This window comes from Mesoplodon mirus (assembly GCF_964341445.2).
Source record: "Mesoplodon mirus genome assembly, chromosome: 12".
NCBI lineage: Eukaryota > Metazoa > Chordata > Mammalia > Artiodactyla > Ziphiidae > Mesoplodon > Mesoplodon mirus.
Window position 1 is genome coordinate 38,220,601 of NC_138988.1, and position 17,082 is coordinate 38,237,682.

The 17,082-nt window shown below is 60.2% G+C and overlaps 1 protein-coding gene across 9 annotated transcripts; it reads right to left on the reverse strand.

Moving 5' to 3' along the window:
* Positions 1-1,109: 1,109 nt before the first annotated feature.
* On the reverse strand, positions 1,110-17,009 carry SEMA3B (semaphorin 3B). Of its 9 annotated transcripts, XM_082637458.1 has the most exons (22): positions 16,749-17,009; positions 13,964-14,078; positions 12,351-12,432; positions 10,260-11,040; positions 9,485-9,643; positions 7,852-8,038; positions 7,014-7,171; positions 6,791-6,853; positions 6,267-6,386; positions 6,094-6,187; positions 5,771-5,890; positions 4,690-4,835; positions 4,483-4,594; positions 4,311-4,380; positions 4,087-4,228; positions 3,510-3,729; positions 3,164-3,255; positions 3,046-3,087; positions 2,651-2,808; positions 2,499-2,554; positions 2,267-2,406; positions 1,110-1,906 (listed from the first exon to the last, which is right to left on the reverse strand). In XM_082637458.1, exons 6-22 carry the CDS (start codon positions 7,958-7,960, stop codon positions 1,505-1,507), a joined length of 2,244 nt encoding a protein of 747 aa, XP_082493584.1. In that variant the 5' UTR covers positions 7,961-8,038; positions 9,485-9,643; positions 10,260-11,040; positions 12,351-12,432; positions 13,964-14,078; positions 16,749-17,009; the 3' UTR covers positions 1,110-1,504. The 9 variants fall into 9 exon arrangements, with proteins under 9 accessions (XP_082493584.1, XP_082493580.1, XP_082493579.1 ...); XM_082637454.1 differs by lacking the exons at positions 12,351-12,432; positions 13,964-14,078; positions 16,749-17,009 and having other exon boundaries at positions 1,111-1,906; positions 4,087-4,231; positions 9,485-9,604; positions 10,934-11,040; XM_082637453.1 differs by lacking the exons at positions 12,351-12,432; positions 13,964-14,078; positions 16,749-17,009 and having other exon boundaries at positions 1,111-1,906; positions 4,087-4,231; positions 10,934-11,020.
* Positions 17,010-17,082: the final 73 nt, after the last annotated feature.

Sequence of the window (17,082 nt, forward strand, 5' to 3'; positions counted from 1 at the left end):
TAATGTAGCTCTTGATAATCATCTAGCTCTTGATTACCTTCTGACAGAACAAGGCAGAATCTGTGGGATAACTATTACTTCCTGCTGCACCTAAATCAGTGTCACAGGACAGATAGAAGTTAATATTAAAGAAATATACACCCAAGCAGACTGGCTTCACAATTTTGGCAGGGGTGATATCGCCTCCGTTGTCTGGTCAGCAGTTAGGGAAGCCCTCCCAAAGTCAACCTGATTCCTTCCCTTTCTAGGCTCTCTTGTGGCTATTATTGTTCTTCTCCTTTTTGGCCCTTGTCTGTTTAAGCTTTTGGTTAAGCTTGTGTTTTCTAGGCTTCAGCAGTTTCAAGGAAGGCTCATGATGGCTCAAGGATTTCAACCCATTCCAGCCAAGGGTAACCCAGGTCCCTAAAACAGTCAGCAAGGGACTTCTATACCTATAGGGTAGGTTAGGATCTGCAGCCCCTGTCCAGCAGGAAGACATTTCAGAAGAAGAGAACTTCAGTCCCTTAATCCTTAAAAATAAAGGGTGTAGAATCCCTCAGGGGGGAATGAGACAGGCTGGGACATGGGACCCTTTGCTGCAGTGCTTACACGTGGACAAACATCTCCTGGAGCAACAGAATACAAGAAACTATAAGGGACTAAAAATAACCACACACACCTGCAACTGGGGCAAATTATGAGCAAGACGCAAAAAAACCAAAAACCCAACTGCCACTTCTGAGGTGTTGGGAGCAAAAGCAGGGGACTACTCAGGATTCCTGCCCACGACACCACCAAGAGGGTGGGCAGACCACCTAAGCCATCCCTCTGGCCTGACCCTTGGATGTGCCCTTACTCTCACTCCATTTAACGAACCAGCTCGGAGCCACCCTCCCCCAAACCCTTGTTCCCCCAGCAAGCAAGCAAGGGCACCTGTTGCTTGTTGGGCACCTGTTGCTTATTTTCACTCCCTTGTTCTGCAGCATGAGCCCCAATAAAGCCTTGCCCGAATTTCTCATCTGGTCTCTTACCAACTTCTATTGATTAAACAGTCCAAGAACCTGGGTCAGTAACACTAAGACCAGCGGCTGTCTGATGGGGCCGTTCCAGCTTCAGCTGATAACATGTTTATTGCATTAGTACAGTCGGCCTGCCCCACCCCCACCCCCCCAGCCTGTTCACAGCTTCCTGCTCACTGCCCAAAGAGGTGGCTCTTCCCCCAGGGTGGGCATTCTGGGCACTCCCCCACCCAGGTCGTTGCTCGGGGACCCTGCTTCTCTGCCTCCTCCTGACCAGCTGGACCCTGTGCGCAGCCTGGGCCGCCCCTATCGGGGGTGCATTCAACGATTATTCTCTGTTAATAAATAAGCCGGCATGGCTGCCTGTTGGCCAGGGCCTGTCGGGTCGGTGTCTTCCCTCCACCAGGAACCGCTGTGTGCCGGGGCCCTAGCTGCTTCCCAGGGTCTGACCGCCCCCTCTCCCTGCTGCTGCCACCTCCCCAGTCCCCAGCGTGGGGACGGCCGAGTCACCAGTGCGCTGCGCTGCGCGGCCCCCGCTCAGCACGCGGTTCTGGGGCGTGTGTCCTCCGGTTGCGGCCCTTCCTCCGCGACACGGGAGGCGGTGGGCGCGGCGCGGGCTGCGGACGACACATTCGCAGGGAGTTCGTACCACCGCCGCCCGGCTCCACCAGCTGCAGGAAGTCCCGGTACCAGAGCTTGGGGCCCGGCGGCGCGACGGGCGCAGCCTCCTCGGTCCGGGACAGCCTTTCAGCCTGCGCAGCACTCAGCACGTGCAGCGCCAGGCGACGCATTGGCTGCGAAAAGCCCTGCTCCACGGCTGCGCACAGGTACACGCCTGAGTCCCCACGCCGCAACCAGCGAAGCAGCAGGCCCCGCATCGTGCGTTCGGCTCGCTCCTCTGCGGGCACCTGTAGGCCGGATCAGCGTGAGGCGGGACTTTAGGGAACAGGGCGGGGCTCGCCTGAACGTGGGGGCGAGTCAGAGACCACCCCGGTGGGCGGGGCAAGGGCGGGGCTTCCTTCGATCTGGGCTGTGGCGCGGGCGTCAGAAGCCTGGTTAGAGGAATGGGGCCTCACCAGGATGCGCAGTGCAGGCAAGGGGCCAAACTGGGCGTTAGGGGTCTGGTTGGGCGGAGACTCACTGGGCGGAGCTGGATAGCATCTAGATGTGCGGAGCAGGCCAAGGGCCTCATTAATCAGGGCGGGCACTTCCTAGACGTAGGAGTCGGAACAAGGGCCTGGTTGGGAGGGGAGTAGGGGGAGGCTCACCTGAATGTAGGCCGTCTCCCCCGCGCGCTGGAAGGTCCACTCCACGCGCGCCTGCAGCGAGCGGGGCTCACACTCCAGGAAGGCGCTACCTCCCTCCACACCGAACACCTTCCGCTCCAGCAGCGCAGGATGGGATGAGTCTGGGGGCAAAGGGAATGTCAGATTCAGACAAGGCAGGGCAGGGTGAGGCAGTCTTTAAGGGTTGTCGGGTGGGAGCAGCTGGGACACTCACCCCCGGTGCACAGTGTGCTGGGGTCGCCGTTCCTTACATCCTGCCGTCGGAACCTCCTGGGGAGAGGGGACATTAGAGACTCCGTGAGCCCTTCTTTTAGCCAGGGGCGGATAAAGACTCCCTCCAGGCAGCCCGCCCCTTATCCTACCCACCTCTTGGCACTGGGCTGGAAGCGCGTGCACGCGGCCCCATCCCAGGCGCAGTAAGGGTCACGTGCCAGACAGCATTCAGCACAGGCGCGGCCGTGGGCAGCGCAGCGGTGCAACGGGATCTGGGCCACCCCGCTCCGAGAGGCTACGTACAGTTGGTGCTAGGGGTACAAGGGGCTCCAAGCTGACCGAGGCTGGCCCCATGCCCGCCTCCCATAGGTCAGGGATCCCTTCCCCCATTTGACAAAAGGGAACACTGAGGTCTCAGGTCCCACAGTCTAGTGAGGGCAGAGCCTGTACTCGAAACCGGGGCTTGTAATTACCAAGAGAAGAATGGGGGTGGGGGCACCTGGGAACAGGCTGGGTCCATTCCACCCGCAAGCCTTCTGGTCACTTACCCTCTTGGAGGAGATTTGCATGCTGGTGACAGCAGCTGAGTCCTGAGAGGGAGGAGGGGTGCTGCGATCAGGGCTCCGTGGGGTGGGGGTACCCCAGGCAATGGGGGCTAGGCCTCACCTCAAACATGTGCAGCTCCTCCAGGAGCAGCCCCTCAGCATTAGGCCGGCCACCCTTGGGGACGGAGATCACCTTCAGCACGGTGCCAGCATCTGCAGGGATGAGAAGGGTGACTCCTTGTGTTCCCTGACAGCCGGGGCCAGGGGTCTCCTCACCTCTGAGGCCTCCACCCTCTGCATGGTTGGGATGGTGTAGAATGTGGGTTGGAGCAATCAGAGCAGCATGCAGGAGGAGATGGGGGCATAGCCCCCGGAAAAGTATGGAGATGGGACTGAACGGGGAGCTTCCACTAACAGGCCAAAGAGCCTGGGCTGGGTCTTGTGGGTGGTCATGGCAGGACCCTGACCTGTGCCAATGAAGAGGACGTCGTAGTATCCGTCAACAGCTGCTACACGGTCCGCAGTGATCTGGGTGAAGGTGTACCCGGCACCCACTTGTTGGAAGAGGGGGCGCCCGCCCATGGGCAGGACCGAATTGTACATGAGGGGGTGGTTCCGGGCAAACTGGATGACATCATCAGGAAAGTCCTTGGTGGAACTGAAGGTGCCAAAGGTCTTGCTGGGGCACTGGGGGGTGGGAAGGAGGCATGACAAGGATGTAGATATGAAGGCCTGGTGGGCAGCCCTCCACAGGACACCTCCCGGAACCTGGAGCGTGTGTGAGTGTGTGTGTGCGTGCGCACGCACAGGGGGCGGGTGTTGGACAGAGCCCTGCCCTGGGAATCTGAGAGAGGAACTCCAGCCTTGCCTTTGGGGGTCTGAGGGGGAAACATGGCCTTCCCCTAAGGAGCCCTGTCTAATGAAGATGATGTTTTCCCACCCATAAAAAAAAGAAGACACAACATTCACCAAGAAAACCCCAGGCCAAGTTCTCCACCCCTGAAGCTTTAAGTGGGTTGTGGTGGGAGTCCCTGGGCTACGCACCATGCCAGGTCGGGGGTAGGGGACACGGCCCTGGTAGGACACCCACTGGTGCACGGGCCCCTCCTTGTGTGCAAAGGGTCCCAGGAAGGCCCGGCGCACATCATTCATGCTGTACACGCACACTGCGGAGCCCTGGAAGATGCTGCTGCAGGTGAAGATGTAAGTGTAGTAAGGGGCTCAAGTGGGGCCTAGCCAGCCTTGCCCCACTACCTCCCACACCTCACCTGGTCGTGGAGAAGACAGCATAGAGCAGCGGGGTCCAGCGATCCCGCGAGGACAGCAGGAACACGTCCTCTGCAGGGAAGGGACCAACTTGGGGGAGGGTGCACAGCCAGGCTCAGGGTCTGCGACCCTGCGTCCCCTCCCCACACCCCATCCTCCACTCCTGGCACTTACGGAGCTGGTCAAAGTTCGTATCGCTCTCAGCACCGGGCACTGAGCACACCAGCCGCGCCTTCAGGAACGTAGTCCACTTGTTGACCAGGCTGCGCTGGCCACCCACATCGTTCTGCGGGGTCAGTAGGAGGGGATGAGGGCGAGGCCCCGACAGACAGGCAAAGGGGCGGTGGCAGGATCACCGAATGTGGCCCAGGGACTCCTCACCCTGCAGATCTGGCCAACGCGGGACACAGACAGGCGTCCCAGGGCCGGGGTGGCCTCCACTGCCGACTCACGGAAGAAGAAGTAGATCTTGTCGTCGTCTGGGTTCTCACTCTCCGGGATCCAAAAGACCTTGACGAACTTGGGCTCTGACCACAGCAGGAGGCGTGGGGTCAGCAAGGTCCTGGCCCTGCCCCCTGCTAGGAGGCCCAGGCACTGCCTCCCCTTTCTTTCGTGCTGGCAGAAGCCCTCAGGGCAGCAGCTGACCACCCAGCCTCTGGGACCAAGTTCACATGGTGCTCCCGGAGGACACAATCGAAAGGAAGAGGGCCTGCGAGTCAAGAAGAAACCACGAGAGGGCAGCAGAGACCATGGCTACCTGGGCCCACAGGCAGGCGGACCCTGGCCAGTGGTGGGCCTGTCGCCTCTCCCCTGGCAGTTCTCTGTGCCAGTGGGCCAAAAAAGGAGGGATATGGGGTATCTGGTTTTACCTTCACTCATGAATCTTCCTCTCTAGCAGGAAGTAGATGCCCCCACTCCTGCTTCAAATACTCTGCTGGGTCTCATCACTCTTAGAATAATCTACCCTGGCCCTACCCTGTGCTGACAGTCCAGACCCCTTATCATTGCTCCCTTCATGAGTCTGTTCCTTGGCTTGTTCCTGCCCCCAGCGTATTTGCACTAATTATTCCCTCTGCTTGGAATGCTCTTATGCTCTTCCCGCAATCCTGCTGTGTTTTGGGCATTAGCGCATACCTTTTCTCAGCAGGGTGGCTTCCTTTCCCCAACCCTCCCACCACCACCACTGCTGCCTAGTCTCCTTTTCCCTTCCTCTCCATTCTCTCATTATATCTCCTGGCCATTGGAACTGATCTTATTGTGTATTCGTTCTGAGATCTGTGAACTCAAAGAGGGCATGGGCCATACCTATCTTGTCCATCCTGTGACCCAGTGCCTAGTGCAGGGCTTGACCCAGGGTAGCTACCTGGTGAGCACTCACTGCTCACTCCCTTTATGGGCCTTACTCAGCACCTGCTCTGTTGGAGATGAGGGCCCCCTCCCAACAGTCCCACCAGTCTTTCACCGTTGAGCCAGCGGGAATCGTGTGGTTCCGTTCGGAGACTTGGACGCTGACCCAAGCTGCGGAAGATGGTAAAGTCCCGGCCCATGAGGTCTGCGGCTACTCCCGAGTACAACTCTTCCCCTGTAGACATGGCAAGGCTGCTTAGTGAAACCAAAGGCTCTTGTGGTGGGTTGGGGGCACTATGGAGCTCTGGGGGCTCTTGGGGAGTCAGTGAGGCTATGGGGGATCCCTGGGGCTCTAGGGAGGGTCTTGGGACTTTGTGAGATGCTAGAGTCTCTGAGGGGCTCCAGGAGCTCTCTTGGGGCCCCAGCCTTTGGACTCACCCACCAGCACGGAGGCAGCCCGATGCCTGGGGTCATAAGGACTCTTGCCCTTGCCATCCTCTAGCCTTCGAAGGTCCAGCCGGAGCATGGGTTCCTGGGAGGCAGGGGGGAGTTGTTACTGTAAGCCCTTCCTTACCCTCCCAACCTCCCTCCCTGACCAGACCTGGCCTTACCTCCAGCCGCTGGCCCACCTCCACAAATGCACAGGTCGGGTGGAAGGCCCCTGTGCCACAGGCCAGCAAGTGGGTGCGGTTGTAGGCATGCAGCAACTTCACGAAGTTCATGCACTCAGTCTAGCGCGCACGCGGGCAGGGGCAGGAACAATGAGGCCTCCCCCAGGGAGGTGGCCTTAAGGGCTCCCAGCTCACCAGTGGCACTCCCACCCCTTCTTTTCTGCATTAGCCCAGGCAAGTACTAACATGGGCTCTAGGGACTCAGGTGCCCTTGGTGACCAGCCCGGCTCACCTCTCACCAGAATGGGTTCATTGGGAAGCATGTCTGCATTGCCCCCCATGACGCAGAGGCCTCCAAGAAGAATCACATAGCCCCCACCCTGACTCACTACCTCTGGACTTCAGCCACCTCAACCCTCCTGCCCCCATCATAGCCAGAACAGGCAGGCCTCTGTTTTAGCACTGCCCATCTCTAGAGTGAGGGGCTGACCCTCCCCACTCCCACCCAGGCAGCCAACACTCACGCCAATGTCCTTCCCTGCCCAGTTGCACTCCTCTCGCCATTCCACAGGGGCCGGCCAGGCCAGCTATGGGGAGGGTGGGGGAGGGAGAACACAGGTCAGGGAATCCAGGATGTTCTCTATGCTGAGGGTGTCGTCCACTCAGGGGGCCCATCCTCCAGGAAGCCTGGAGTGGGGTCCTGGGGCTCTTTCCCGGGGCAGTGCTGAGGCTGGGGGTCCCTGGCACCTTCTTGGCCTGCTTGCTAATGTTGTCCAGGCTGAGGGAGGCCACATGGTTCTCGGCGCCCACAAACAGGCGCCCACGCTCCTCATCCAGCAGCAAAGCTTCGTAGCAGCAGGTCCTCTCCAGCCTGAAGGTCCGGAGACCGTGCTGGGCCTGGAGCTCTGTGGGGTGGGGACACCACTGAGGATTCACCAGTCATGCTAGAAGCTTCTCCCAGGCCAAGGTTGTACATGTGACCTGGCCCACACACATGTGAATTTACACGCATGTGAGTTTACACTCAGGGGGACAGGCCCACCCAGGGGCAGAGCTTCCAGGGTGGGCAGTGCAGCCCAACCCTGCCCCCATGGGGGAAGCAGATGGAGCTTCTAGGGCAACCTCAGACAAGTAGTGTCTCCAGGCGAGCACACAGGGAGGCAAGGGCTCTGGGGTAGGCCTGCATGTTGGGACAGCCAGAACCCCAACCCCAAAGTCAGGCTGAGGGTTCTCTGCCACCAGCCTAGGTTCAGTATGATGCCACTGCCTAGTAACCACCCTGTGTAGGGGGTGTGGGAAGGGGGCTCTAATGGTCCCCACACCTCAACTTCCCTGGGAGCAGGGGATGGAACAGAGGCAGGATCTGTTGCCATGCTTCCTGGGAAAGCATGAGGAGAATGTGGGCAGAGCGCTTGGGGACTGAGGCCAGGAAAGGGTTAATTGGAGATGACCTGAGCGTGCCCCCAATCCAACCCAGCCGGTGGCACACACACAGTGCAACAGCAAACACAATGCCCCCTACCCACACTGGGCCCCTTTCCTGCCCACCCTGAGGTGGGCCCTCCCGCCTGCCAGGTGCACCTACCTTGGAAGGAGAGGCGAAGGCGTGGCGTGCTGGGGGCAGCACCCCCCAGCACCGCCACCCAGAGCAGAGCCAGGCCTGGGATCATGGCGGCGGCCTCAGCCCGCCCCATCCCTGCAGCTCAGGGAGCTCAGGGTTCAGCGGGCGTGTGTGGAGGAGCCTTGAGCCACCCTGGACTCTGCCCCGGGATCTGGAAGAGAAGGAGCTGCAGCGAGAGCGAGGGAGGGAGGCTGGGGGGAGTCCCCAGGGATCAGATTACAGCCCCTAGGGGAAAGAGGCTGGGGGGTCGCATTCCACTTGCAAGCCCTCCTCTCCCTTGGAGGGTGCCCTGCCTGGCCACAATCACAGACACACCCACGCTGGGCACACCATCGGGGTCAACCCCATACTGGCAGGCGCCTGCCCCACCACGTCACCCTCCCCAGTAACCCGCCCTCCTGTACACACACTCACGGGCATTAATTCACAAACTCTGCGTGCCTAGGGGGCAGAGTACCAACGAGGACTCAGGTTGGTGCAGTCATTGCGGTGGTGCCAAGTGCAATGAGCAAAACAAGACAGTCATGGGCGTGACGGTAACAGGAGGGGGGTCAGGCCTCTGGAGGTAGCTGTGCACCCACGGGCCCACAGAGGAACAGAAGCACATTTGGAGCTGGAGCCAATGGTGTGGGCGTCTGTGAGTGTGAATGTGCTTCTATGGATCCCTTTGTGTATCTGTATTTTGCAGTGTGTATGTGTGTGTGTAGTGTGTATGCAGGCTTATGTGTACATATCTATGTGAAACCATGTGGCATGTGTGTTGTATTACACACGTAGGTGTGGCATGCATGTGCGCACACACGGCATTGTATGCATGTCTACACAGTGTGTACATGTCTGGGGGTGTGTACACTTTGTAAGTACATATGTGTTTGTGTTGCACATGTGTGTATGTGTTTGTGCACAAGTGTATGAGTCTCTCTGGACATGCAGGTGAGCAAATTATAACTGCAGCGTCAATCACTGCCTTCAACTCTGAGACACTCCGGAAACCCAATTCTCAGAGGGAGAAGTGCAGCCGGGAGACCCAGGGCTGGGCAGACACCTCAGTTTCTGATTTGGGAGCTGCTCCCACTTGGATCCAGCAGCCCCAGCTTTTTGCTTGACCTCTCTCTCCCCACCCCAGAGGGTGGGAGGGGCTGGTCACACACAGAAATTCTGTGAGCTCAGACTTCAGACCCAAGAGGAATCAAGTGGGGAGAGCCAAGGGCCTGAAGCAGATTCTCACCCCCAGCTCGGGTGAGCTGCCCTTACCTCTCCAGCCTCCAGAGACTCCCTGAGCCTCTCCATCCCGTCTTTGCCCTCAGGGTTTCCCCGTCTTTGAGACCCTCCACTTCTCTGAGCCAGAGCCCTTCCCTGGACCTCTCAGATGGGGCCAGGCTCTGGCTGCAATGCCCACCCTCCTTCCCAGAAGTTGGCTGGGCAGGTGCTGGGCACAGTAGCCCTGGCGTGGGGCTAGGTCCTGGGGCGCATTGAAGCAAGGGGCACAGCTGCCGGGGCACGTTCCAGACTGCTCTCCCCAAACCCCCGCCTAGCTCTGCCGCTTCCAGACCCCTCCCACCCTAGGACTCCCACCTCCCTCCTTCCTTCCACTGACACTTGCCGCTGCCTCTTCTAGGCCCGTGAGGTCTGCGACGTCACAAAACACCAGGTTGCCTTCCCACACTCCACCGAGAGCTCCGGCATCAGCGGCTCCTCACCCTGGCCCCTTCTCACCCTGCAGAAGGGGAGAAGCCGAGGGGCCCCAGGGCACCCTCTGACGGCTCCTTTAAGGAGAAGCCCCCGCCCCCACCAAGCCAGCCGCGCCCCGCCGTCAAGTTTACGGGGCGGATCGGGTGACTGGGCAGGCAGCCGGACCGGCTGGAGTTGGTGGCCAGAGCGGAGCGGGCACAAGGGAGGGGCGGGTAAGGGCCGACCCCTCCCCCGTAGGGCTTCAGAGCAACAGGATGCCCCACGCAGCGGTCCTGGAAGTGGGGCCGGCAGTCAAGGCAAATAAGGAAGAAGCAATAGAGACCCCCTAGCCCCAGGCAGCTCTGGCAGAGGGATTGGTCAGACGGGGCACCCCCAGGGACTCGTTTCTTCACTTGTCCCTCCATAGCTGGGGAGCTGGAGGTGGGTAATGAGGGGCTCAGCTGCCACCTCAGTCCCCAGGAGCCAGCTGGGAAGGGCCGGTCAGGGTCAGAGGTCGGAGAGGGGGTTCTCAAGTGGAGGTTTGATGGGCCCCCAAGACCCTGCCCCAGTCCTTCCTTAGGGCTTGGGCCACTTAGTACTTCTGCCACCTGGCTGGCAGTGGCTTTGATGACAGCCAGTCTGGAGCGGGAGAAGAGGGCCAGAGGGGCAGGCAGGGCAGGGAGGCAGGCGGCAAGTCTCACTTCTGCACTGCAGGGTGTGGGACCATCCAGAGACCCGTCATGACCGTTGGTCCCATGTCTCTGCTGGGAGGTGAGGGGCATTCTATGCCATCTCCATGAACTCCAGTCTTTCTTCCAAGGTTGAGGGTGGGAGGAACTGCCCCACCAAACACAGAGTGAGGTACCCAAGGGGGCTTCAAGGATAGGATGGGGCTCCTACACCTCAGTGCCTCAGTTGGGAAGGGTCTGGGGTCTTGGCCTAAAGGTGAGTCTGGTGGACACACCCTGTTTGTACTGCCAGGGCTACTTCCTTGGAGGGGTTGAATGTTGACAATGGTCAAGAGGGGCCCTCAGGTCCACCTGGGTGAACACACCAGGGCTTGAGGGTGGGCTTCTACCCCTCAATCCCCCCAAAATGCATCCTCCTACATCCTCCCCAAGGCTATCAGCAGCTCCTCAGGGGTCTGTGAGGGAGGCCATGTGGGCACTTCAAGTGTGCATGGTTCTGCTGCCCATCTCCTGCCAAGTCCCTGGAGTAGAAGTGTCTGTGCCCATCCAGGGTGGGGCCATGCCCCTCTTTCCTGAACCTCAGGCCTGGTGTTTCTGGCCCAGCCTGGCTGGCTGGTGGGCAGGTGAAGGGTGGGGGTTAGTGGGAGGACCAGGGGCCTTCAGGAGGGGGAGTGGGGGTGACATACCCCTGCCTGAGCTCCTGGGCTTCCAGGATGTGGCCTCTCCCTCCTCCCAGGCTCTTTTGCCTTGGACCTGGGCAGCGTCCCCTGGCCTCATGCAAGCAAACAAAATTCTTTGGCTGTTTACAATTTTCCACCCAAGCAGCCAAGATCAGCAAATGCCTTTGAGGTCCCTACCCAACTGCACGGTACCCCCTACTTGCCCCCACTGCTTTTATTTCTTCAGGCCCAGGTCCCAGCCTCTGTTTCATCCCCACCCCCAACCCAGTGTCCATACTGGAAAATGGGACCAGGACCCCCCACCATCTGTCCAACACCCTGGGACTCAACCCCCAGCCGCAGGGAATGGGCTGTTCCTGGCCTACCTGAGCCCTTGGCATTGCCTTCCCACTTCCAGATGTGTCCCCCTCTCTGGAGCAGGAAGGGAGATCCCCAGGAGTGGGATCTCAAGTTGTCCCCATCCCCACAAGGTCTCCTTTCTGCTCATCAGCCCCAGGTCCCAGTGTATGCAGACCCTGGGTAGGAAACTTATGCAGGCAGCCCTCTAGGGGCAGGGTCACTGGCTGTGGGTCACACTGGGCTCTGGAAGTCCCCAAGGATTCTGGAATCATGCAGCCTGGGCCTGGGTCTCGACAGAACGGAACAAACCAGGGGAGGCAGCTTGGGTCTCTGGTGCTGCCTATCAGTGGCACAGCCTGCCAAGGCCTTGGTTTTTCCTTCTGGAAATAAGTGGATTGTGCCAAGTCCCAGCACCTGGCTCCCCAGCCCTCATCGCCAGCTGGGCCTGCCCCTTGCACCCTGCCTGGACTCTGGGTGGTGCGACTGGGCTGGGGTGAGACATCCATTTGAGGAAGGCTACAGCCAACACTCTCAGTGCCCAGCCTGGGCTGGGTTGGGCCTTGGCTCCCCACTCACACCTGCTTTAGCCATCAGGGCCAGTGGCTCCAAAGTCTCAACCTTTCCCTCTTCCAGTCACGTGGGTACTAGGCCGTGCTACCCTGAGGACTTAGGCATGGGGGGAGGGAAGCGGTGGAAAGTGGGCCCTGGAAAGCCCAGCTGAGGCCTAACTTCCCTGACAATCTGCTACCCACTCCAGGGGATCTCCTGGGAAGGGTCTTTCTGGCATTTCCCTCATCCACCCCCCACCTGGTTTCCAGGCTCCCCGAGGACCCCCAGCCCACCTTTTTGGAAAGATGAGCTCCTCCCCTCCTTCTTTGCCTGCTCCCTTCTGAGGGCCAAGTCAGAGCTGAGGTGGAGGGGCTGAGGGAGGGGCCGCCCGGAACCCTGGGCCTCTAGCTGGGGCCCTACCCCCACCCGCTCCGCCCCAGCCCTCCGCCTCCTGCACATTCCTCCCTGGCTGAGGTCAGCCCCTCCGCGATGGGGGAGCCCCCCCCCACCAGCCACATCACAGCTCTTCACTCACTTCTGTTTTCTTCGTTGCCCAACGGTGGTGGGGGAAGAGGGCCCTGGGGGTGGGGCCTCCCTCTCCCCTCCTTCTCCATTGCCTGGGGGAGGGGGGGAGGAGTTGCCAGGAATGCGGCAAAGTAGACTCCGGAGGCACCCTGTACTCATTAACATACATTAACATAAATGCTACATTTCCTTACTAGTCAGGGGGAGAGACTCCCAGGAGTACTGGCTGGGGGCTCGGGATGCTCTGGGAGGGCAGACCAGAGCCCGCCCCAAGAATCCACCCCCCAGTAGCCAGAGGGGGTGGGGTTGAATCCTGACTGCTGCTCACCAGCTGTGTGTCCCTAGGGGGAGACTGAACCTCTCAGATCACTCTCCTCACTTGCCCTGCCATTGTAAATGGTGGGCCGGGCAGGTCTGGCACACTGTGGGGTACACAGGTGTGCGCTCCAGTTGCCATCTCAGCGCTGGGCATCCTGTGGCATGCAGGCCGGGAGGCCTCGAGGGAGTCACTGCTGCCTCTTCCAGCCCAGCTTCACGGGGCCCTTTCCCAGGCTTGACTCCCCTCCTGCCCCCTTCCCTCCCCCTCCCCACCCCGCCACAAGCCCAGCCCCCAGCACAACACCCTGACCCTCCACCTGAACCTCCTTCTCTCCCCAGCCACTGGGGATTCCTCAGTCTTCTTACTCCACAGATCTCCAACCCACCCCCAGCAGTGCCCAAGCCCACACCCTCCTCCCTCCAGAGAGCCCCCAACTCAGGGAGGACTTCTGTCTCCTTTAAGATAGAACAAGGCCCCAGCTCCTTTCCCTGCAGCTTGAAGCCTGACCCCTTCCCCAGGTACCCAGCCTGGGGGTCCCCATGGTCCTTCTGCCAGTCCTCCTCCCAGTGCCTCCCCTCTGCAGTACCCTGCCTCCCCAGCTCCTCACTCAGAGAACTTGCTGAATCCCGGGGGACATCCCAGGCTCTTAGCCAGGCATTCACACACCCCTCCCTGGCTCGGCCCTGGCTAACCCTGCCAGCGCTCCAGCTACCCCATCTCTGGGAGGTGGCAGCTGTTCCTTTGCTAGGACTTAGCTTGGGCTGTGCCCTCTGCCCTTTTGCCACCTGCTGGACTTTTCCTGATCACCCACTACCCACTTTTCTCTGTGAAGCCCCAGGTGCTTATAACACCAGGTCCAAGCCTCTCTTCAGGGCTCTGGGTTCCCCAGCAGCCACCATCCCTTGGGGGCCCCAGGCACAGGGAAGCGAGAATACAGTGCCCGCAGGAAGCCCTGCCACCTTCCTGGGCCTGCTGAACCTGGGTGAGGATGGGGGGGTTGATGGAGAAGAGAGACTTCAGGCCCCTTCAGGATTCAGTCACTCAGGCCTTGACTCCCTCCACCCACAATGAGGTCAGAAAACAGAGTAAATGCCAAAGAATGTCAAACCGATTTTTCTCCTAAATAAGATCACCTGTGAGGTCAAGTCTCCTGTAAGGGGGAAACCAAAGCAGGGAAAAGAAAGAGATCCATGGCCTTGACCCCTGCCCCCTTGGATACCAGTGCCCGTCGCTGTGTGGTTAACTGAGGAGCTGATTGGCTGGCAGGCATGGACATACTTGGGGTCACACAGCTGCACGCATACCTCAGCTGGCTTGAGGCTCTCCTTGGGGGTGTGCTGGGAGCTGGCTTCCACTTTGGGGGTTCAAGGGGGACTTGGCAGGGGCGCTTCCCTGGTGGTGCAGTGGTTAAGAATCCGCCTGCAAATGCAGGGGACACAGGTTTGAGCCCTGGTCTGGGAAGATCCCACATGCCATAGAACAACTAAGCCCGTGTGCCACGGCTTCGGAGCCTGTGCTCTAGAGCCCGCGCACCACAACTACGGAAGCCCGCGTGCCTAGAGCCCATGCTCCGCAACAAGAGAAGCCACCGCAACGAGAAGCCCACACACAGCAACTAAGACCCAATGCAGCCAAAAATAAATAAATAAAATTAATTAATTTTTTTAAAAGGCGGCAGGGGACAGACTTGGGGGAATGCACAGCCTCACGGCAGGGATGAAATCCCCTAGAGGGCAACAGACCCAAGGATTGGGGTCAGTGGTTTGGGAGTGGGCCTGGACCCAGACCTCAGCCAAGAGAAGCTGCAGTCCCATCCCTGACTCCCAAGGCAAGTAGGACCTCGCTGGCCATGCCACAGGCCAGGTGGCTGGAGCCAGGACTTGTATTCACCAGCCTTCATGGCTGGCTTGGCACTCTGGGGTGGGTGGGGGGGAATGATTCTGAGGGGCTCTGAGGGAAGTGGGAGGATTTCCTGACCTCAGGAGGAGCTATGGGGCTGCCCTGAAACATGGTAAGGGGTTATTCTAGGTCTTGGAATCTCCTGCAGCCTCAGAGGCTCCAGTCCTAGTGGGGCCCCCTCCCCTTTCTGCACCTGGCATCAGGGGCCTCCACCCACCTGCTGGGGGTGGGAGATCTGGCCCAGGGGAGCTGGAAAGTGGCTGCAGGCCAGGACTGGCTTCTCCCACAGGGTCTCCCTACATCCTTCCCTCTTCAGAACTCTCTCTCAGAGCTTGTCTTTTTCTCTCTTCCCAGCCGTTTCCCCACCCACCCCACCCTCCCAAATGGGTTAAAAATAGTGAGGCTGCTACCACATCAGTAGCCTGAGCAACTATTTGGAGTGGGGTGGTCCCTCTGGGAGATGGATCAGCCTCGTGGTGGTCCCCACTGGCTGGAGACAGCCTACCTCAAACTGGGATCCACAGCTTGGTCTGGGAGCAGGAGCCTGGGTCCTTTGCCTGGCTCTGCCTAAGGGTCCTGAGCCTCATAGATGCAGCTACCCATGGGTGGGGTCAGGAAGATGGGCCTTCTTAGGCTGGGAGAATGCTGGGGGACACACAGCCAAGGAGCACTGAATCTCTGGCTCTCCTCACCCAGGGATGCAGGATGGCTGAGGTACAGCCCTGAACAGTTCTAGGCAATGGGGGGATCCCCAGGAGTCAACTTCATGGAGTCCCTCCTGTTGGGGTGCAGGACACCTGGGATGCACTCCCCTGCCTACCGCCCCCCCATGGCTGGGAATTTCCCAACCAAGAAAGACAAAGATGAATTGAGAGGCCGCCCCCGCCAGTGCTGGGACAATGTAGCCTTATGCTCTCAAAATCAGAGCAGGGGTAGGAAGGCCAAGGGCAGGTGGGGGCCTAGCTGTCTGCACCCAGGGAAGTACTGCTTGCCAGGAACCCACCCAGACCCACTGCCAAGCCGGGTACAAAGGGATCCTGGCCAGAATCCTGCGTGGCCCACTCAGGGAGGGAGACGCTGGGTTCATCAGGCAGACAATGCCAGCTCAATGGTCCCTCTGTGCAGGGTTCTCCCTCAGGACGGAAGAAAGGAATCATCTCTGTCTCCCACTTCCTGCTGGGCGGATATCAGGGCACCGGAGCCCCCACCCCGCCCGCCCATCTGGGGTTCAGTGGGATCCAGCGCTGACCGCTGAGGGCAGGAAGGGATCCTGGCTTGGGCGTGGGATTCTGTTCTCCTTGTCAGTCGGCGATCCTCAGCCCTCAGTGGCAGGGGTAGCAGGAAAGGCCCGAGGGACTGGGGCGGGGACAGGGGGTGGGGACCGTTGAACTCCTTCTGAGGGGGCGGCCACAGCCTCTCATCTCTCGCCAGGACTCGGGGCCCCGAGGCCGAGGGGAGTCTGGCAGGTGTGCAGAGGCGGGGTCCCAGGTCCCCGGCCCTACCCTCCCACCCGCCCCGCCCTCACCGCCTCCGCGGCGCCGACCCCGGCCCAGGCCGCTTTGTCCCGCCGAGGGCGCGGAGCCGCCGCCGCCCTACAAAGCTGCCTTTGTGCCCGGCGGCCTCCGCAGGACCCGATGACGTCAGCCTCCGCGACCGGCCCGGCGGGGCCCAGCACGGGCTGCTGCGCCCTCTGGCGGCCGAAGGCGGAAGAGCTCGCCTGGGAGCCCCGCCCAGCAGAGGAGGGCCTTTTACCGAGCCCTTCCCACAGGTTCAGAGGGCTGAAGACCCCTAGGTCCAAGTGCCTTGCCTGGAGCTAGGGGCTCACCCCACAGGCACCCCGGCCCTGTCATCTGCTGCTCCCTCCTCCAGCAATGCACGAGCACTTCCCATAGCCTCATGGAAGGCTCTGCACTCTGAGAGCCCTGGTCCCAACGTAGCCATAGCCCTGCAGCTATCCAGCTGCCCTGCCAGTGGTTACAGTCACACTGAAGTGTAGCCACCTGCCTGTCCCTACCCTCCTCAGGTTTGGAGGGGGACCTCTGGGTCAGAGACCTTTCTGAACATGTCTCAAGGCCCCTGCTGTCCTGAACTTTCTGTTTAGTCAAGCCCAAGGGGCCTCAGTTATGGGCAGGGCTCTGGGCAATGTCTCAGAGAGGAAGAAGGGAGGGTGTGCAGGGGGCTGCAGCCCACCTGGCTGTGTGGCCTCAGCAACGCACACTGTCCCTGGGCCCTGGGCCTGGGAGGTCTGAAGTCACATTTCCTTCCGCACTAGACTCATTGGACACTCCTCCTGCTCCCAATGTGGAAGAATCCCCTAGGAGAAGAGCTCCTTAAGAAATCTGCCCCACTGTTCCAGAAGGCTGCCCCAGACCCAAGACTGCAGAGGTGCTGAGGGAAGAGGGGGAGACATAGAGGCCCCAACATGTAAGATGACTAGTCCAAGGGGGAAAACGAAAGTGATGAGTACTGGGCCTGAGTATGACCTGCGAGCTGAGTGCCCAGGGCCCTGCCACAAGTGAGGATC